At 46.5% G+C, this 21,920-nt stretch overlaps 1 protein-coding gene across 1 annotated transcript in view; it reads left to right on the top strand.

Moving 5' to 3' along the window:
* The window catches only part of LOC111980065 (probable E3 ubiquitin-protein ligase HERC1), a 106,615-nt gene that overhangs the window by 29,444 nt on the left and 55,251 nt on the right, over positions 1 to 21,920 (top strand). Inside the window, 20 exon segments of the mRNA XM_070449584.1 lie at positions 2,016 to 2,216; positions 2,558 to 2,773; positions 3,367 to 3,540; positions 4,025 to 4,139; positions 4,732 to 4,858; positions 9,367 to 9,604; positions 9,733 to 10,030; positions 10,192 to 10,310; positions 10,562 to 10,818; positions 11,481 to 11,684; positions 13,658 to 13,778; positions 14,096 to 14,336; positions 14,637 to 14,803; positions 16,165 to 16,326; positions 16,493 to 16,590; positions 16,920 to 17,018; positions 17,240 to 17,407; positions 18,084 to 18,323; positions 18,513 to 18,596; positions 18,774 to 19,002. Of these exon segments, the coding sequence (XP_070305685.1) occupies positions 2,016 to 2,216; positions 2,558 to 2,773; positions 3,367 to 3,540; positions 4,025 to 4,139; positions 4,732 to 4,858; positions 9,367 to 9,604; positions 9,733 to 10,030; positions 10,192 to 10,310; positions 10,562 to 10,818; positions 11,481 to 11,684; positions 13,658 to 13,778; positions 14,096 to 14,336; positions 14,637 to 14,803; positions 16,165 to 16,326; positions 16,493 to 16,590; positions 16,920 to 17,018; positions 17,240 to 17,407; positions 18,084 to 18,323; positions 18,513 to 18,596; positions 18,774 to 19,002 (3,558 nt within the window).

Raw genomic sequence — 21,920 nt, 5'->3', positions numbered from 1 at the left:
ACACCGTGCGGGTGTCCGGGGGTCACTCAGTCAGAGCACTGTAACTCCTCCAGTGAGGAAGACTCAGACTGACTGACTCAGTGTGGTTTAATGATGTTGCTGTGAACAGCCAGATGTTACTGTAGTGCTCTGCTCCACTCATTACCAAATCACATTTTATTGGTCACATACACATGATTAGCAGATGGTGTTGCGAGTGTAGTTGAAATGCTTGTACGTGCAGCTTTAAGGATTTACCCGACACTAGCAGCTATTGTACATGGTAGGGCTATTGCGGTTACCGTATTACCGCTACACCGGCAGTCATGAGTAATGAGCGCAATTTTAAAGATGGAAGTTCCAGTAGGTTGAATGAGTGTAAAACATGGTCATTGTGGATGTTGTTTCAAAGTTTAACATAATGAAATGGACAGCGCTTTTTAAGGGGGTGATTAATTCAAAACAACCCATATGAATATAAAAGTTTATCCATATGCAATAGCCTATATATGAGCCCAAGCCTGAAAAAAACAAACTGAATTAAAATATGATTTTGCATTATACAAATACATAGCTCACCGAAATTACACATGGCAGAAAAACATTTAAAAAAAGACTGATTGAAGATATTTTGGTACATAAATGGTCTAGCCTAAATTAAATTCAGAGTTTCGCCTACAAAGCTGCACAGCGGAGATTAGAGTATCTGTCCATAGGACCCTTAAAGCTGTACGCTCCACAGAGCTGGGCTTTACTGAAGAGATGTCCAGAAAAAGCAATTTCTTAAGAAAAAATAAACTAACACGTTTGGTGTTCACCAAAAGCCAAAAGGCATGTGGGAGACTCCCCAAACATATGGAAGAAGGTACTCTGGTCAAATGTAGCTTTTTGGCCATCAAGGAGAACACTATGTCTGGCGCATACCCAACACCTCGCATCACCCCGAGAACACCATCCCCACAGTGAAGCATGGTGGTGGCAGCATCATGCTGTGGGGATGTTTTTCATTGGCAGGGACCGGGAAACTGGTCAGAATTGAAGGAATGATGGATGGCGCTAAATACAGGGAAATTCTTGAGGGAAACCTGTTTCAGTCTTCCAGAGATTTGAGACTGGGACGGAGGTTCACCTTCCAGCAGGACAATGACCCTAAGCATACTGCTAAAGCAACACTCGAGTGGTTTAAGGGGAAACATTTAAATGTCTTGGAATGGCCTAGTTAAAGCCCAGACCTCACTCCAATTGAGAATCTGTGGTATGACTTGCTGTACACCAGCGGAACCCATCCAACTTGAAATGTCTGGAGCAGTTTTGCCTTGAAGAATGGGGAAAAATCCCAGTGGCTAGATGTGCCAAGCTTATAGAGACATACCCCAAGAGACTTGCAGCTGTAATTGCTGCAAAAGGTGGCTCTACAAAGTATTGACTTTTGGGGGGTGAATAGTTAGCTCAACTTTTCAGTTTTTTTTGTCTGATTTCTTTTGTTTCACAAGAAAAAATATTTTGCATCTTCAAAGTGGTAGGCATGTTGTGTAAATCAGATACAAACCCCTCAAAGCCCTATTTTAGTTCCAGGTTGTAAGGCAACAAAATAGGACAAATGCCAAGGGGGAGTGAATACTTTTGCAAGCCACTGTATATGTTTTGATTTCTAAGACATTCTAAGGTTTGTATCATTCACAACTAAAGTTGCCAAATAACTCTAAATCTAGCAAATAGGACCAGTTTCAAATGCTACATTTTTTTGCTCAACATAGCAACTTCATWTGCGGATTCTCGCTCAGGAATGGGGGAAAATATCCTTTCATTTCATTCTTCTTACTATAAAATAATTTTATATAAAATAATGGCACAGGACTTATAAGCGTATCTCATCTGGTGTTGCGGTAATACGGTCACTGCAACAGCCCTAAATACAACTTTTTRCTCATTTGTGTTACTCAACTGGAGATGTAGCGGCCTTGACGTACCACATAAGCTGACAAAGCTCTTCTGAATCTCCCTCCCTCCTCTCTCCCTCCTCTCTCTCCCCCTAGCGGTGCTCCTGAGCTCTGTAGCGGGCAGCCTGCTGTGCCAGGTCATGTATTCCCTGTTGCTGCTACCCCTGTGGGTGGTACGCCCGCTGCTCACCCACCTGCTCTGTCTGCTGGAGCACCTCAATGAGTTCAACTGCCTGCTGCCAGACACCGCTCTGCTGGAGGAGAGGGAGCTGGAGGCAGCGTGTTCAGGACAGCTGGGTAGGTGTTCGACTGGAGGCGTCATGTTCAGGACCGCTGGGTAGGTGTCGACTGGAGGCAGCGTGTCCGCTGGGTAGGTGTCGACTGGAGGCAGCATGTTCTGGCCCCTGACAGTATGGACCACCAGACCAGTCATGGATAGCCAATGGCATTGTTCTATTGGGACACTGAGAGACAGGAAGGAAGATGGAGATAATTTAATTAAACAGGAAGGGAAATAACTTTTTGCGTATTAACAGAATGTCTGATTTTAAGATGATTGCTGTTAAGAAGTAGAAAATGTAGCAGAGTCCAGGAGCTCCTTAGTGTCATGATGTTATGGATTAATTCTGTGCTTCCAGATGACGCTGAAAGGGCAGGTCATAGCCAAGGAGGGGRGGAGGACGACGGATGGGTGTGGCTTCTGGACCTGGAGAGATCTGTGGCGCTGGCGATTGGACGCTGCCTGGGCGGGATGCTGCAGGGACCGCCCCCCTCTGTCCAAGAGAGGACATCAGAATACTGGCTGTGTAACCCTCTCCTCAGGAACGGACTGGAGATGGACTTTGAACAACTGGGTGTGTAATGACACACACACAAACATTGACCTGTATGGGAATGTTCMTTCTAGTAATTATATTTCTATGACATGACACACGCCAACCATGATGACCCGCATCCATTCTATCTTTAAAAATAGTTCAATCTCAAGTCTAATTCCTGATCAAGATCATCAGAAAATAAATGAGTTGTGGGGTGTTTAGGTTGTATATTTAAATGTATTTTATTTAACTCGGCAAGTCAGTTAAGAACAAATTGTTATTTACAATGATGGCCTACCGGGGAACAGATCTTTACTTTGTCAGCTCGGGGATTTGATCCAGCAACCTTTTGGGTTACTGGCCCAACGCTCTTACCACTAGGCTACCTGCCGSCCCAAATTCTTCTTTGAACTCCTCACCATTGTAGTAATACCTTCAGAAGTATTGTCCCCTCAGCCAGTAACTTGCAGGTAACAGGGTAAAAAAAAAATCATATTGAGACAAATACGTGCCCACACAGTGTTGAATTCTTCTACAGTTTATTGAGTGCAGAATTTCACCCGAAGGCCTTCGTCAGGCTTTTCATTGCAATAATAAGTGCCTGTGTTATTGTGTGTCTGTCCCTGCAGACTCCAGCACAACATGGCTCACCGAGGCAGTGCTGCTGGGCTGTCCTGATGCCAAGCTGGCAGACCTGAGTTTGAGCGAGGAGAACAGCATGTTGATGGAGCTGGCTCTAGGATCGTCTAGAGAGCCTGCCGGAGGCCTGTGGAGGAAGATGAAGGAGTACGCCATCAGCAGGGGTAGGGCTAAGGGGAGGCACACACACACCACCCACCACACACACACACACACACACACACACACACACACACACACACACAGAGATGCACACACACCATGTACGTACGTACACACACACACACACAGATGCATGCTCGTACGCATGTACACACACATGTACGTACACACACACACCACACATACACAGCAACACTGTGACATCCTGTGTGGGTGATAATGACTTTAGTGACTGTGAGGGGCTATTCATAAAGTGTGTTTCCAGAGGAAGGACGTTTTATCAGATTATAAAATCATAAAAGCAGAATCTCTTGTCTACAGTATTTTGTTCTTGGGTTCGTCATTCATTAAAGTTATCCTGAATGAATATGATGCTGACATCACCATCAACCCAATACCTTTTTGAAACCTCTGGATTTAGAGAGGTCGTAGGTCATTTGTGGCGTTGTGTTTTGAAAAAAAACCATTCTGTGTTATCTTTGGCAGACTGGGATAACAGCGGTCCCTCGGGTGACTCCCTGTTAGAGACGGCGTGTCGCTGCAGCCTGGCTGCTCTCCTCAAACACACAGGGCTACAGGATGAGGCCTACTGGCAGGACAAGTGAGTGGASCTGCTTAAATAAGCTGTGATACGATTTTCAAATACAGAGATAAAAGTTTTTCTTAAGGGGATACTGTGCGATTTTGGCAATGAGGCAATTTATCTACTTCCCCAGAGTCAGATGAACTCGTGGATACCATGTTTATGTCTCTGCGTTGCTAACTCACGCTAGCCCAATTGCTGGCTAGCGTTAGCACAATGACCGGAAGATTATGGGTATCTGCCAGAATGGTAGTAGATCCCCATAGACTTCCAGTCATTGCGCTAATGCTAGTTAGCATTGGCTCACCAAACGACCTCTATCTTCCTTCATACTGGGCACAGAGACAAACAAATCGCATCCGTTAGTTCATCAGACTCTGGAGTAGTAGACAAAAGGGCCTCGTTGCCAAAACCAATACCCTTTAATTCCTCAGGTACTGAAACCCTTACATTTTAACCCATTTCTGACATTTCAACCTGCGGCTGGATGTTTTATGAGATGTATCCAATATGGGTCTCATATTGAAATGACGCCAGTCCTGCTATGTGTAGTGTGTGTGTGCGCCAGGAGAATGATGTATCYTAACGTAGTACCTCTTCTCCTTGTRAGGTACGAGCCGTGTGAGATGCTGATAGAGATCTATGAGATGGTGTATAAGATCAGGAGTGCTCTGCTGGCACACAAAGACTCTCCYGTGACTACAGCCAACACACAGGCCCTGGCTAACAGCAAACAGGTATTACCCATGAACAGATYGCTACTGTACAGATGTGCAGGACTGTTAGCCGGGATTCTTCCTATGGCATTGAGGACTACACCACATCAGTCATTGGCTTCATCAATAAGTGCATCGATGACGTCGTCCCCACAGTGACCGTACGACAACCAGAAGCCATGGATTACAGGCAACATCCGCACTGAGCTAAAGGCTAGAGCTGCGCTTTCAAGGAGCGGGACTCAACCCGGAGCTTATAAGAAATCCCGCTATGCCCTCTGACGAACCATCAAACAGGCAAAGTGTCAATACAGACTAAGATCGAATTGTACTACACCGGCTCCGACGCTCGTCGGATGTGGCAGGCTTGCAAACCATTACAGACTACAAAGGGAAGCACCCGCCGAGAAGCTCCCAGTGACATGAGCCTACCAGATGAGCTAAATTTACTTCATGCTCGCTTCGAGGCAAATACACTGAAACATGCATGAGAGCATCAGCTGTTCCCGGAAGACTGTGTGATCACGCTCTCCGCAGCCGATGTGAGTAAGACCTTCAAACAGTCAACATTCACAGGCCACAGGGCAGACGGATTACCAGGACGTGTACTGCGAGCATGCCTGACCAGCTGGCAAGTGTCTTCCACTGACATTTTCAACCTCTCCCTGTCCCTCGATCTGTAATAACAACCATGTATTAACAGACCACCATAGTCCCTGTGCCCCAAGACACCCAAGTAACCTGCCAAATGACTACCGACCCGTAGCACTTACGTCTGTAGCCATGAAGTGCTTTGAAAGGCTGGCCATGGCTCAACACCATTAGTCCAGAAAACCTAGACACATTCCAATTTGAATAACGCCTAACAGATGCCACAGATGATGCAATCTCTATTGCACTCCACACTGCCCTTTCCACCTGGACAAAAGGAACACCTATGTGAGAATGCTGTTCATTGACTGCAGCTCAGCGTTCAACACCATAGTGACATCAAGCTCATCACTAAGCTAAGAAGCCTGGGACTAAACACCCTCCCTCTGCACCTGGATCCTGGACTTCCTGACGGGCCACCCCCAGGTGGTAAGGGTAGGTAACAACACATCCGCTACGCTGATCCTCAACACATGGGCCCTCAGGGGTGCGTGCTCAGTCCCCTCCTGTACTCCTTGTTCACTCATGACTGCACGGCCAGGCATGACTCCAACACCATCATTAAGTTGCAATTTACAATCACAGTTGGTAGGCCTGATCAACGACGAGAACAGCCTATAGGGAGGAAGTCAGACCTGCCATGTTGTGCCAGGACAACAACCTCTCCCTCCATTGGATCAAGATAAATAAGATGATTGTGGACTACAGGAAAAAGAGGACCGGGCATGCGCTCCATTCTCAGTCGGGCATTGTGAGCAGTTGAGAGACTTCAAGTTCCTTGGCGTCCACATCGCCAACAAACTAACATGGTCCAAGACATACCAAGAAACGTCGTGAGAGGGCAACAACAAACCTATTCCCCCTCAGGAGCCTGAAAATATTTGCGCTGGTCCTCAGATCCTCAAAAGTTCTACAGCTGCACATCTGAGAGCAACGCTGACTGGTGCATCAACTGCCTGGCTATGTCAAACTACTCGGCCTCGACCGCAAGGCCGACTAACCAGGTAGATGTGATATTGCCCAGTACACAACTGGGGCCAAAGCTCTCCAGCCACCTCCAGGGACCCTCTACTACCAGCGCGTTGTCCAGAGCGACGAGCCCTCATGGCTACCAAAAGCTCAGCACAGCCCCTAGGACATAGAAACTGTTCTAGCGGTAACCGGAGTGCACATTCTAGCGTCACAAGAAAGCTTGCACAACGAGCCTTCTTACCCCAAGCAATACAGACTTCCTGATTCATTACATTTACATTTTACATTTAGTCATTAGCAGAACGCTCATCCAGGCGACTTTACAAATTGGTCGACCATTCCAGCTCCTAATGATATCCAGTGCACACCACTTTACAATAGTGGATCTAATCTCTTTTAAGGGGGTTAGAACAGGAGTTACTTTCGTCATCCTAGGGTATTCCTTAAAGTGGGATTTCAGCTATTTGTCGGAAGGTGGTGATTGACTCCCGCTGACCTGGACAGAGTCGGAGGAGAGGTTTGGTTCACATTGGGGTGCCAGAGCACGCAGAACAGTTTTGACTGGGCTGACGCCGAACTGTACTCTCTCAGAGGTAGGGAGGCCAGAGCCAGAGAGGTGGATAGAACGCAGTGCCCTTTTTGGGTGTAGGGCCTGATCAGAGCTGAAGGTACGGAGGTCCGTTCCCCTCACAGCTCGTGAGCCAAGCACCATGGCTATGATAGCGATGCGCGAGCTTCAACTGAAGCCAGTGGAGAGAGCGGAAGGAGCGGGTGTGACGTGAGAGAACTTGGGAAGGTTGAACACAGACGGGCTGCGCGTTCTGATGAGTTGTAGGGTTTAATGCCAGGCAGGGAGCCCAGCAACAGCGACGTTGCAGTATCCAGACGGGACATGACAATGCTGGATTAGGACTGCGCCGCTTCCTGTGTGAGGCAGGTCTTACTCTGCGATGTGTGTAGAGCATGGAACTACAGAACGGGTCACGCCTTGATGTTAGTTGAGAACGACAGGGTGTTGTCCAGGATACGCAAGGTTCTTAGCACTCTGGGAGGAGGACACAATGGAGTTGTCAACCGTGATGGCGAGATCATGGAATGGGCATCCTTCCCCGGGAGGAAGAGCAGCTCCTCTTGCCGAGGTTCCATCACCACTGATATGTCTGCCAGACATGCAGAGATGCGATTTGCCACCTGGTTATCAGAAGGGGGAAGGAGAAGATAATTGTGTGGTCGTCTGCATAGCAATGATAGGAGAGACCATGTGAGGATCATGACAGAGCCAAGTGACTTGGTGTATAGCGGAGAATAGGAGAGGGCCTAAACGACCCTGGGACCAGCCATGGTGAGAGCACGTCACGTGGTCGGAGGACAGATTCTCGCCCCACTAATCAAGATGGCTACCCACAGCTATTTGCATTGCCCCCCCCCCCCCCCCCCCTTTACGCCGCTGCGATCTCGTCTGTTATCTATGCATAGTCCACTTTAATAAAACTCTACCTACATGTACTATTACCTCAACAACCGGTGCCCCACACATTGACCTCGTACCGGTACCTCCTGTATATAGTCTCGCTGACTGTAATTAATTATTTTAGTTATTTTACTGCTGCACTTTAACTACTTGTTACTTTTATTTCTTATTCATATTTTTTTAACTGCATTATTGGTTAGGGGCTTGTAAGCAAGCATTTCACTGTAAGGTACACCTGTTGTATTCAACATTTCACTGTAAGGTACACCTGTTGTATTTGGCGCATGTGACGATTAACATTTGATTTGACTTAATGTCAAGACAGTTTTCTGAATGATATCTCCATTCAACCTGAAGAGCTATAACTGTCTCATGTAACTGTCTCATTCTGTCTCTCATGTACAGTTGAGTCGGAAGTTTACATACACCTTAGCCAAATACATTTAAACTCAGTTTTTCACAATTCCTGACATTTAATCCTCGTAAAAATGTATTTTCTTAGGTCAGTTCTGATCACCACTTTATTTTAAGAATGTGAAATGTCAGATTAATAGTAGAGTTAATGATTTATTTCAGCTTTTATTTCTTTCATCACATTCCCAGTGGATCAGAAGTTTACATACACTCAATTAGTATTTGGTAGCATTGCCTTTAAATTGTTTAACTTGGGTCAAACGTTTCGGCTAAACTTCCACAAGCTTCCCACAATAAGTTGGGTGAATTTTGGCCCACTCCTCCTGACAGAGCTGGTGTAACTAAGTCAGGTTTGTAGGCCTCCTTGCTCGCACACGCTTTTTCAGTTCTGACCACACATTTTTTATAGGATTGAGGTCAGGGCTTTGTGATGGCCACTCCAATACCTTGACTTTGCTGTCCTTAAGCCATTTTGCCACAACTTTGGCACAGTAAACTTAGTGTATGTAAACTTCTGACCCACTAAAATTGTGATACAGTGAAATAATCTGTCTGTAAACAATTGTTGGAAAAATTCCTTGTGTCATGCACGAAGTAGATGTCCTAACCGACTTGCCAAAACTGTAGTTTGTTAACAAGAAATTTGTGGAGTTGTTGAAAAACGAGTTTTAATGACTCCAACCTAAGTGTATGTAAACTTCCGACTGTAACTGTCTCATGCTGTCTCTCATGTAACTGTCTCATTCTGTCTCTCATGTAACCTACTCATGCAACGGTCTCATGCTGTCTCTCATGTAACTGTCTCATTCTGTCTCTCATGCGACTGTCTCATGCTGTCTCATGTAACTGTCTCATGCTGTCTCATGTAACTGTCTCATGCTGTCTCATGTAACTGTCTCATGTAACTGTCTCTCATGTAACTGTCTCTAATGTAACTGTCTCATGCTGTCTCTTCTATTCCTTCCAGAGTCCCAGTGGGCAGGACCGGCAGGAACCGGGTCCCTCTGGTAGGGAGCAGCAGGCGGACCGGGGGAAAGATCNCTGTCTCTTCTATTCCTTCCAGAGTCCCAGTGGGCAGGACCGGCAGGAACCGGGTCCCTCTGGTAGGGAGCAGCAGGCGGACCGGGGGAAAGATCAGGACCCTGAGCTGGGGGGTCACGGTGGAGGTCACGAGACTCACCAGGGAGGGCAGTTCCTCCACACGACTGCAGAACACAACCAGGAGGAGGGGCCAGAGGAGGACACGCCCAGCATCAGCAGTATGTACCTGCCGGGTAAACTGGACCATGTCCTTGGTCTTTGTTTGTCGCATGATGATTTTYATGTGTAGTACACACACACTCTCTCCCACCTAAATCTCTTCTCTCCATCCCTGTTTGTCCAATAGAGGTCCTCCAGTGCTTCCTGGCCACGCGGGAGGCCATGCAGCTGCAGCAGAACGAGACTGTCTATGAGTCTTCCGGGACCTCCACCCTCCCCAGCAGCACAGAGAGCCCCGGCACCCCAGAAAGAGAGCCCCCTAACAGGCAGGGCTGGGAGCGGCGGAGGGGGTCCGAAGAGGGCATGTCATTCCCTGTAGCCTGCCACCTGGTTGTGTCCCGCTGTGTGTTTCTCCTCCTGGGGGTCCGMCCCGCGTGGCAGGAACAGAGTGAAGAGACAGGGCAGGCGGAGAGCACTGGAGCCAGGTGAGTGGGTCTGTGGAAGTGGGCAAGGAGTCAAGGTTGTGTGTGTGATTTGTGGGTTTGGGCATTGGTGTCAATATGTGTGTTTGTGTATATTTCAGTACATTATCCCTAGTATTCATTGTTTTTTAATCTACTATAAATACCTGTTCTGCTTTCTACAGGAAATCAACTTCATCTACAGATTCTCTACTCAGTCCAAAGACCGAACAGAGCAGATTCACCATGGGCAGTAGAAAACCATCTGCAGGCCAGTCCAGAAACTCCTTCAAGAATAGAATGGGTAATAAATGACTCACTGAATATGATCTAGCTATCAATCCAGGAAGTACACAGTCACACACACACATACAACCCGTCACAGCAATCCCCAAATTATATCACACAATAGAAGATGTAATGAGAGGTCTAGGCCCAGTTTCTGTAGAGCACTTTGTGACAACTGATGATGTAGAAAGGGCTTTATAACCACATTTGATTGATTGATGGATGAGAGGTCAACTATATAACCGCTGACCTCTGACCCTCCCTCAGGTCTACCACTGTGTTCCCTGGGCATCATGAAGGATGCGTGGGAGCGGTTACGCCAGTGCATCAGCCCCACCACCAGCMCCATGTGCCAGGGCGGGGCGGGCAGCTCACCCAGCGTGCTCAGCCAGGTCTTTCATTTCCTGTGTGGGAGCCTGCTCCGTCCGACCCCACCCTCCTCGTTACTGGAGAGAGAGGCAGGCAGCCAGGCAGACCCCAAGGCCATCACACTGGCCATGTACCAACAACAGCAGAGGGCAGAGGTAAGTATTTATAAAATCGYTACAGTTACACATTGCAATATTATTTTTGGACAATATTATTATCGATATTTGCCTGCAAGTATCGATTAGTAAAAAATAATAAATAAAACTACTGTAGGTAGCGTTAGCTAGAGCTTAGTCTGCTGTACCGGCGCCAAAACGCCAATATTTCTCATCCCATTACTTGTTTTCCATCTTGTTTTTAAATAGCGAGCCAACATGTTTTCAGCACTTTTCTTTCCATGGCTGATCAAAACTCTTCTCATGCTCTATCTTGTTTCTCTGCAGCAGACTTAGTGAGCAATATGTTTGGAATTAAATTGTAATAAATAAAATTGCAGTATTGTACCGAATAAAACAGAATTGTGAGAAATGCAATATATATCGGTACCTAAGTATTTTTGATATATCGTAAGGTCCCTGGCAATTCCCAGCCCTAGAAACGAAATACCTTATTTTAGTGACTGTGCTAGTGGTGGGTCTATTCTCCCTATTGCAGCATTGTAGAATCATTATCAAAGACTTGAATATACGGATATTTATTTATTTTAACCGTTTATTGAGAACACATTCTCTTTTACAAAACAACCGTAGTCGTCTGTTCATTCAACATGGAGGGTTACAATAACCTTAGTAAAACACTGTGGTTCTCTTGTGCTCAGGTCCGTCTGGAGGCGTTGTGTCAGATCTCTTCCTTCCTGTCTGAGATGGAGGAGAAGAGGAGTGGTTCAGGCTCCTCTCCTCCCCTGCGGTTCCCTGGCTTGTTACAATCTGTTCAACTGCAGTTCCTGTCTGGCTGCTTCGGACTGGGGACACCTATCACAGGCTGCCAGTCTGGAGACAACGACCAGATGAACCACTACACTGTAAGTTAGACCAGATGAACCACTACACTGTAAGTTAGACCAGATTGAACCACTACACTGTAAAATTAGACCAGATGAACCACTACACTGTAAATGTAGACCAGATGAACCACTACACTGTAATGTAGACCAGATGAACCACTACACTGTAAGTAGACCAGATGAACCACTACACTGTAAGTAGACCAGATGAACCACTACACTGTAAGTTAGACCAGATGAACCACTACACTGTAAGTTAGACCAGATGAACCACTACACTGTAAGGTAGACCAGATGAACCACTACACTGTAAGTTAGACCAGATGAACCACTACACTGTAAGGTAGACCAGATGAACCACTACACTGTAAGGTAGACCAGATGAACCACTACACTGTAAGGTAGACCAGATGAACCAACTACACTGTAAGTTAGACCAGATGAACCACTACACTGTAAGGAGACCAGATGAACCACTACACTGTAAGTAGACCAGATGAACCACTACACTGTAAGTTAGACCAGATGAACCACTACACTGTAAGTAGACCAGATGAACCACTACACTGTAAGTAGACCAGATGAACCACTCACTGTAAGTAGACCAATGAACCACTACACTGTAAGGTAGACCAGATGAAACCACTACACTGTAAGGTAGACCAGATGAACCACTACACTGTAATTAGACCAGATGAACCTACATGTAAGGTTAGACCAGATGAACCACTACACTGTAAGGATAGACAACAGATGAACCCACTACACTGTAAGTTAGACCAGATGAACCACTACACTGTAAAGGGTAGACCAGATGAAACACTACACTGTAAGTTAGACCAGATGAACCACTACACTGTAAGGTTAGACCAGATGAACCACACACTAAGCGTAGACCAGATGAACCACTACACTGAGAAGTTTAGACCAGATGAACCACTACACTGTAAGGTAGACCAGATGAACCACTACACTGTAAGTAGACCAGATGACCACAACTGTATAGACCAGATGAACCACTACACTGTAAAGTAGACCAGATGAACCACTACACTGCTAAAGGTAGACCAGATAACCACTACACTGTAAGGTAACCAGATGAACCACTACACTGTAAGGGTAGACCAGATGAACCACTACACTGTAAGGTAGACCAGATGAACCACTACACTGTAAATTAGACCAGATGAACCACTACACTGTAAGGGTAGACCAGATGAACCACTACACTGTAAATTAGACCAGATGAACCACTACACTGTAAGGTAGACCAGATGAACCACTACACTGTAAGGGTAGACAGATGAACCACTACACTGTAAATTAGACCAGATGAACCACTACACTGTAAGGGTAGACCAGATGAAACCACTACACTGTAAGGTTAGACCAGATGACCACTACACTGTAAATTAGACCAGATGAACCACTACACTGTAAGGTAGACCAGATGAACCACTACACTTGTAAGGTAACCAATGAACCACTACACTGTAAGGTAGACCAGATGAACAGGACACCCACCATATAGTAAATAGTAATTACTTGAGCAAACACAAACAAGTTGGGCAGCAGGTAGTCTAGTGGTTAGAGAGTTGGGCCAGTAACCAAAAGTTGCTGGATCGAATCCCCGAGCTGACAAGGTAAAAATCTGTTTCTGCCCCCGAACAAGGCAGTTAACCCACTGTTCCCTGGTAGGCCATCATTGTAAATAAGAATGTGTTCTTAACTGACTTGCCTAGTAAATAAAGGTAAAATTAAAATACATTTTTTAAAAGTTGACGCTGTAGTTTGAACAATGCGTTAAGGAAGAGGGTAGGGGACCCATCACATGTAGAACAGTAAGTCTTTACTGTGTGCTGACAAGGACGAGACTCACTGGCACGTGCTAAATACTCAACTGCTGAGATCTAGCTCTGCCAGGTGACAATAGTCATTTCAAGTTGATTGTGTAGTATTTTAATGTTATACCGATGTGTTTCTGTCCCCAGTCTGGGACCCAGTCAGCGTCTATGTTTACCCAGAGAGAGCTACAGTCTGCTGCCCACACCCTCTACCAGCAGGTGGTCCGAGTCCTGAGACAGAAGGTCCTCCTGGAGAGAGAACAGACAGGTTGGGGTCCAAATATTATATAACACATTTACTTTAGACTGGTCCAAGATCTGTTTGTTTCCGTATAGCCAACTCTTTTGGCCATTGGCAAGACGGCACAAACAGATCTGGCTACAGTAACATGACTCCAGGGTCTGCTTCCACACATTCATATATCCATCCCTGACAGTGATTTCCCCTTGCCTGATCCCAGATATGTTTGTGCTGTCTTACCCCAGGTCGATCATAGGAGTTGCCTCCACAGCATAAACAGGTCTGGGATCAGGCTAGCAGTGTGTTCACCCTTTTTGTATTCTCTCTCTCTCTCTCTCTCTCAGGCTCCTACCAGCCCCTGCTGTTGGCCACAGTGTTTGCCTTGAATTTCCACTACCAGCCAGTAGATCTGGTGGTGGTCTGTAAGTCTGGCATCCTGGAGATCCTGTCGTTGCTGACAGACAACACGTGTGTTCTGATGAACCAGCGCTGGCTAGCAGCCTCTGTGTCCGGAAGCATGCTGCTGAATGAAGCCGTAAAACTGGCCTGTGCCCGCCTACTGCAGATACTGGCCATCGCTGCTAGGTGAGTAGACTGGACAGGGATGAGGAAAGGAAATAGGAAAGGAACTAGGACGCTAGGTGAGAATGCTGCCGAGTGGAGCTGTCGAGCTGGCCTGCTGGCCATCGCTGATCGTTATGTAGCTACCTTGCTTAGTGCACAACAGCAGAATATGGCGTCTAGGATACTTAGAATCCCACCAGATGTATTTATTTAACCAGCGACCTTCTAGTTGCAGACCTGGCTTCTCTAACCTCTAGACTACCTGCCGCCTAACTGAAGTCCACCCTCTCTCTGTGTGTTTGTGTTCTGTTCTGTTCCCAGTTCGTGTGAGGACTCTCTGCCTCTGGATGTGTCTCAGGCCCTGCTGGATGTGATGCGTGAGCAGCTCCAGAGTCTGTTACACATGGTCCACCAGCAGGAGGCGCTGGAGAACACGGCAGCAGAGGAAGCAGACCAGGACACCTCCACCAAGAGGATCCGGAAAGAGGGTGAGGCAACGTTAGAGGGGGAAAATACTTACTTTTACTTAGGCCTTTAAATTCCATGGACAACATAGGACATCATAGGGAGGAGATGACCTATTTGTCGCATAGAGTAGGCCAGAAGGCTAAACTGAAAAACATATGCTGAAACTTAAGCCTACATTAACCTTGAACTCTACCAAATAAAATGATGGCAGAGCCGCAAAAGCACTTCTGTACAAGGGTTTATTTACATAGTGATTCTGAAAGAAGAATTGTACTGTCACTAAAGTGTACATTATGGGGACAGCTAAACAGTGCTGCCACTAAAGTATACATTATGGGGACAGCTAAACAGTACTGCCACTAAAGTATACATCTATGGGGACAACTAAACAGTACTGCCACTTAATTATAAATTATGCGGACAGCTAAACAGTACTGCCACTAAATTATACATTATGGGGACAGCTAAACAGTACTGCCACTAAATTATACATTATGGGGACAGCTAAACAGTACTGCCACTAAATTATACATTATGGGACAGCTAAACAGTTCTGCCACTAAGTATACATTAGGGACAATCAATACAGTACTCCACAAAGTTATACTTATGGGGACAGCTAAACAGTACTGCCACTACAAGTATACATTATGGGGACAGCTAAACAGTACTGCCACTAAAGTATACATTATGGGACAGCTAAACAGTACTGCCACTATAGTATACATTATGGGGACAGCTAAACAGTACTGCACTTAAGTATACATTATGGGGACAGCTAACGATCTGCACTAAAGTATACATTATGGGACACTAAACAGTCTGCCACTAAAGTTATACATTTATGGGACAGCTAACAGTACTGCCACTAAATATACATTATGGGGACAGCTAAACAGTACTGCCACTAAAGTATACATTATGGGGACAGCTAAACAGTACTGCCAACTAAATATATTTACAATTATGGGGACAGCTAACAGTACTGCCACTATAGTATGACATTATGGGGACAGCTAAACAGTACTGCCACTAAAGTATACATTATGGGGACAGCTAAACAGTGCTGCCCCATCAACAGCTCAATTAAAAAGGTTCCCTCTTGATATGAGAGGCTCCTTTTGTAGGGGAAGCCCCTCCCACCAAACGCATGAATTAATTAAGCCATTACAAACATCAAAGCCTACATTTATCAGTCAGCTAAACATATCATGTAAGGTAAGGGAGAGAACCTGACAGGTCGGTTATGACTAATGTGTGTTTGTTCTGAGTGTAAAAAAATAAGTATTCACGGTTCCTCAACGCCATTGTTGTGGCCCAGTATGAGATGTTAGCTGGACATAATGTCAGGTGGGATGAACCTTCACAGTCTACTCTGTAGGGATGGAGGTGGTGCGGAGCAGTAGGGTCATCGAGTCTCAGCTCGCTGACTTCTTGGTATTCCTGAGGCGTATCCTGTCGCTAAGGGTGACCAAGCGAGTCTCTGCCTTCATCAAGTGGATCGATCCACTCATGACCATCATCTCACACAAGTGCTCTTCGGGTAAGGGCTGAACGCAGTCCGTTTGATTCTCTTTACACTGCGGAAAATTGTAATTCAGAAGATTGTGGGGATGTGTCATGTCTCTGCACTTGTATCACCTTTTAAAATGTTTAATCAAATATAACTTGATCAGCTGCTTGAAATGAAGATGTGACGTTTCCATTAGGTTCTCCACGATTCCGGAACTTGAGAACCAAACTGCTAGCCTTCCACATTCTGGAAGGTCTGTTACCGGCCTGTTCTGATACAGCACAGATTGAACAGGTGAGACCACAGAGTATTTTACTGTCTCTATTGTCTGTCTGAGACCACAGAGTATTCTACTGTCTCTGTTGTCTGTCTGTCTGAGACCACAAGCAGTATTCTACTGTACTGCCTGTCTGGTTGAGACACAGAGTTATTCTACTGTCTCTGTTGTCTGTCTGTCTGAGACAACAGAGTATTCTACTGTTCTCTGTTGTCTGTCTGTCTGAGACCACAAGAGTATTCTAACTGTTCTCTATTGTCTGTCTGTCTGAGACCACAGAGTTTTCTACTGTACCTGCCAGTTATAAAGAATGGAACTTACTTTTTTTCCCCTCCCTCCCCTTCAGATTGTTGATCAGCTGTTTGGGCTTCTCTCAGTGTGTATGTGGGAGGAGCCTTTAGCTGTGAAGAAGAACCAAGAGAAAACAGCAGAGAGCTCCAACAGGGTATTCACAGTAACAATATCATGGACATTTTATGAACTTGGTGTGGTGTTGAGTTTGAGTAATGTGGTCCTGTGTATCTCAGTTGGTAGCTTAAAAGGTCGTGGGTCATGAACTTACTGTAAGGAACGTACCGTAAGATCGTGGGTTAGGAACCTACTATACTCTAAGTCACTTATGATAAAAGCGTATGCTAAATGGTATACATGTTCATGCTGTTCCAGGACCCAGGGAGTGAAGATGAGTCTATTCCCATTGGAGACTTCTCCTTTGACCCCTACAAGCTGATCTGCTGCTCGTTGGAGAGCGGCAACGTCCTGTCTCATGGATCAGGAGGGAAGGGCTACGGCCTCGCCACCACAGCCATCAACTCCGGCTGCTTCATATGGAAGGTAAGGGCGAGGTATTAATGTACAGGATAATATACGATGGATCAGGAGGGAAGGGGTACGGCCTCGTCGTTAACGCCTTGCCACTCCATCACCTCAGGCTGGTTTTTATGGACGGTAGACTGTCTGTACTAGTTAATCAGTGTGTTTTGAGAGGATCCATTTGAGCAAGGTGATGCACAGAATCTCTAATCTTGATCGTACGGAGTAGTAGTATTTTAGGATTCAAGGTGAYGCACAGAACCGCTAATCAAAAATCAAATCAAATTTGATTTGTCAGATGCGCAGAATATAACAGGCGTAGTAGACCTTACAGTGAAATGCTGACTTACAAGCTCTTAACCAACAATGCTTTAAGAAGTTAAGAAAAAAAAGTAAAATAAAAGTAACAAATAATTAAAGAGCAGCAGTAAAATAACAATAGCGAGGCTATATACAGGGGGTACTTGTACTGAGTCAATGTGCGGGGGCACCGGTTAGTCTAGGTAATATGTACATGTAGGTAATCTTGATCATACTAAGTAGAAGTATTTAGGATGCACGGTGATTTGTAGATAAGTGATTCTGTACAGTTTGACTACAATGTCAATGATGATGTCAGACATACACAATGATTAAATCATATAAATCTGGCAACATTGTATCCTCCAAATTCCACTTCTTCATCACCCTCCTCCAGTTCAACATCACCAAGGAGAACAAAGGGAACGAGGGCACCTGTATCGGAGTGTCTCGCTGGCCCATCCGGGACTACAACCACCGCACCACCACGGATATGTGGCTGTACCGGGCCTACAGCGGTAGTCTGTACCACGGAGGGGAGCTGGGCCGGGCCCTGCCATCCTTCACTCAGGGAGACACCATCACCTGCGTCCTGGACATGGAGGCTAGGACCATCTCTTTTGCCAAGAACAACAAGGTCTGTATACTTTACAGCCTGGGGAGGAAGGGAATTAAATTCAACCCAATTAAATTCAGTTTAAAAGGCAATTATTACGATACAATATAACACTTTTATTGTCCATTTCCATGACATTTGTTGCTGGCAGGCATAGGATATTCGTCTGAATATCATTAGGACATGCCTAATATTGTGTCTTGTTGACAGGAGCCTAAACTGGCTTTTGAAGGTGTGGAGGCCACGGAGTTGTACCCTTGTGTGTTATTCTACAGCAGCAACCCTGGAGAGAAGGTGTGTGTGTGTGTGTGTGTGTGTGTGTGTGTGTGTGTGTGTGTGTGTGTGTCTTTAATTGGCTCTTTTAATACAAGGTAGATGTCTATGAAACATTTTGAAGTTACAAGCATAATGCTATCAGTCTGCTTTCAATGGACTAAAGTAGGACTCACCACTACCCTGCTCTACCCCTAGGTGGCACTGTGTGACCTCCAGATGAGAGGCATGCCCAGTGACCTGCTGCCTGGTGAACCACTGTGTTCTCCCCGCACCACAGTACTGCTGGAGGCCACGGTTCAGCTCCTCCGCAAGCTGCACCAGTGTGACGGCTACTGGACACAACACATCAACCAGCACATGCAGAGCCGGCTGGAGCTCATAGGACCGCTCATGAAGGAGGGAGGCCTGGGGACTGTCAAACATGGTCAGCCACTGGGCGCACACACTAGCAGTATGATACATTTAGCAGACGCTCTTATCCAGAGTGACTTAGTTAGTACATTCAAAATAGCGAGGTGGGACAACTACATTTCACCGGCAGAAAGTACATTATTCCTCAATGTATCTATCAAGTGCTGCTTGTTATTTTTGTATATTTTTATTTGAGGGAGGGGGGGTCACGATGAGGATAATTTAAGATAGTGTTTGAAGAGGTAGGGTTTCAGATGTTTTCGGGGAGATGGGCAGAGACTTTGCTGTCCTAGCTTCAGGGGGAAGCTGGTTCCAACATTGGGGTGCCAGGACAGAAGAGCTTGGACTGGGCTGAGCGGGAGTGCCAAGAGACCTGAGGTGTCAGAACGGAATGCTCAGGTTGGGGTTCAGGGTTTGAGCTTAGTCTGAAGGTAGGGAGGGGCAGTTCCTCTCGTTCTGTCGGTAAGCGCCACAGTCTTGGTTGTGTGGAGCGTGCGCAGGATCGAGGTGACAGAACTTGGGAAGGTTGAAAACCACGAGCGCTGCAGCGTTCTGGATCAGTTTCAGGGTTTGATGGCACAAGCGGGGAGCCCAGCCAATAGCAAGTTTCAGAAGTCCAGACGGGAGAAGACACGTGCCTGGATGAGGACCTGTGCCACTTCCTGTGTGATGTAGGGTCGTACTCTACGGATGTTGTAGAGCATGAACCTGCAGGAGCGAGTCACTGCTTTGATGCAGAGAACAACAGGGTTTTGTCCAGGGTTACGCCAATGTTCTTTCCACTCTGGGAGGGTGACACTGGAGTTGTCAACCGTGAGGGAGAGGTATTTGAGCGAGCAGGCATTCCCCCCGAGGAAGAGCAGTTCCGTCTTGTTGAGCTTGGATGTGGTGGGCTGACATCCAAGTTGGGTTTCAGAAGGAGAAAAATATTTCAATGTCATCCGCATAGCAATGATTAGGAGAGACCATGTGAGGATATGACGGAGCCGACTGACTTGGTGTATAGAGAAGAGAGGGACTAGAACTGAGCCCTGGTGGACACCAGTGGTGAGAGTACGTGGTGCAGACACAGATCCTCTCCACGTCACCTAGTAGGAGAGACCTGCTAGGTTGGATGCAATACAGGAGTGTGCAGAGCCTGAGACGCCTAACCCTGAGAGGGTGGAGAGGAGGATCGGATGGTTCATGGTGTTGAATGCAACGTACAGATGTAGGAGGATGAGAACAGAGGAGAGAGAGTCAGATTTGGCAGTGCGGAGAGCCTCCGTGACGAGCAGTCTCGGTTGAGTGACTGGTTAGGGTCAAGATCATTCTGAGATGAGAATGTTGATCAGACAGCACCCTCAAGTGTTTTGGAAAGAAAAGGATACAGGTCTATAGTTTTTGACGTCAGATGATTAGAGTGTTGGTTTCTTGAGGGAAGCAACTCGTGCCATTTTGAAGTCAGAGGGGACTCAGCGCCAGTGGTGAGGGAATTCAGGAATGGGAGATAGTCTGGAGAAGGGAGGATGGCAGGTTGTCTGGAGGCCAGACCTCACTAGTTAAGAGAGAGGGGGAGAAAGAGGTCAAGGCTTAGGGTAGTTCTGTGTGAGTTGAGACCAGTGGACTCAGTAGGCTGAGTGAATGAGTAGCGGATGTCGGGAGGGGGTGGAAGATTAAGGTGGGAGGAGAAAGTAGAAAATAGTTTCCTATGGTTAGAGGCAGAAGCTTGAAATGTAGTGATAGAAAGTTGCTTTTAGCAGCGGATACAGAGGAAGAGACAATAGAGAGAAGGGACTGAAAGGATAATAGGTCCTCTGGAAGTTTAGTTTTCCTCCATGTTTACTTCCCTACATTTTTACTCAGCTACCCGCAGCCCTGTTCTGTAAGCTGTCACTCAGCCATGGAGCAGGAGGGGAGGCCCGAGCCAACCTGGAGGAAAGGGGACAGTGCAAATCATGGGATGAGGAGAATAGTGTCGAAGAGGCAGAATCAGGAGACCCGGAGGGAGAAGGATTTAGCAGAAGGGAGAGATGATAGAAGAGGAAAGAGTAGTGGGAGAGAGAGAAGATGACGTCCTCACATGACCATCTGGGTAGCGGCTGAGTGGTCAGGGTTGGAGGAAAGGAAATCAAAGTAGTGATCTGAGACCTGGAGAGGGGTTGCAGTGAGATTAGTAGGCCAGCAGCCTCTAGTAAAGATGAGGTCAAGCGTATTGCCTGCTTCTGGAGTTGGAGGGGATTGGGAAAGGGTGAGGTCAAAAGAGGCAAGGAGGGGAAATAAATTAATCGAAGGCAGATGTCGGGAGGTTGAAGTCGCCAAGTACGAAGAGCGGTGAGCCATCGTCAGGAAATTAGCTTATCAAGGTGTCAATCTCATTGAGGAACTCTCCCAGGGTACCTGGTGGTCGATAGATGACAATGTTAAGCGTGAGTGGACACGTGACAATGTGGAATTCAAATGAGGAGATGGACAGGTGAGGGAGAAAGAAATCTCCACTGAGGAGAAATGAGTAGACGTGTGCCGCCACCGCGACGACCAGATGCTCTCGGACTATGAGAGAAAACAAAAGAGCAGCTGGAGTAGCAGTGTTCTCTGGGGCGATCCATGTCAGGGACAAGTCAAGAGGCTGAGATAGCAGTGTTCTCTGGGGTGATCCCTGTCAGGGACAAGTCAAGAGGCTGAGATAGCAGTGTTCTCTGGGGTGATCCCTGTCAGGGACAAGTCAAGAGACTGAAGGGCAGCATAGGCTGAGATGAACTCTGCGTTCTTGATCGCAGATCGGCAGTTCCAAGCGCTGCCAGAGACCTGAGAATTCCATGGTTTGTGCGCGCGGGGTACACTAAATTATAAGGGTAGCAGCCGAGAGGTGAGGAGTGTCTGTAACGCCTACAGGGAGAGGAGCGAACAATAGAAAACACAGAGCTACAAAGAGCAAAATGAGAATCTATA

This window comes from Salvelinus sp. IW2-2015, linkage group LG20, assembly GCF_002910315.2.
Source record: "Salvelinus sp. IW2-2015 linkage group LG20, ASM291031v2, whole genome shotgun sequence".
NCBI classification, from domain to species: Eukaryota; Metazoa; Chordata; class Actinopteri; order Salmoniformes; family Salmonidae; genus Salvelinus; species Salvelinus sp. IW2-2015.
This window is presented reverse-complemented; position numbering and strand designations above follow the sequence as displayed.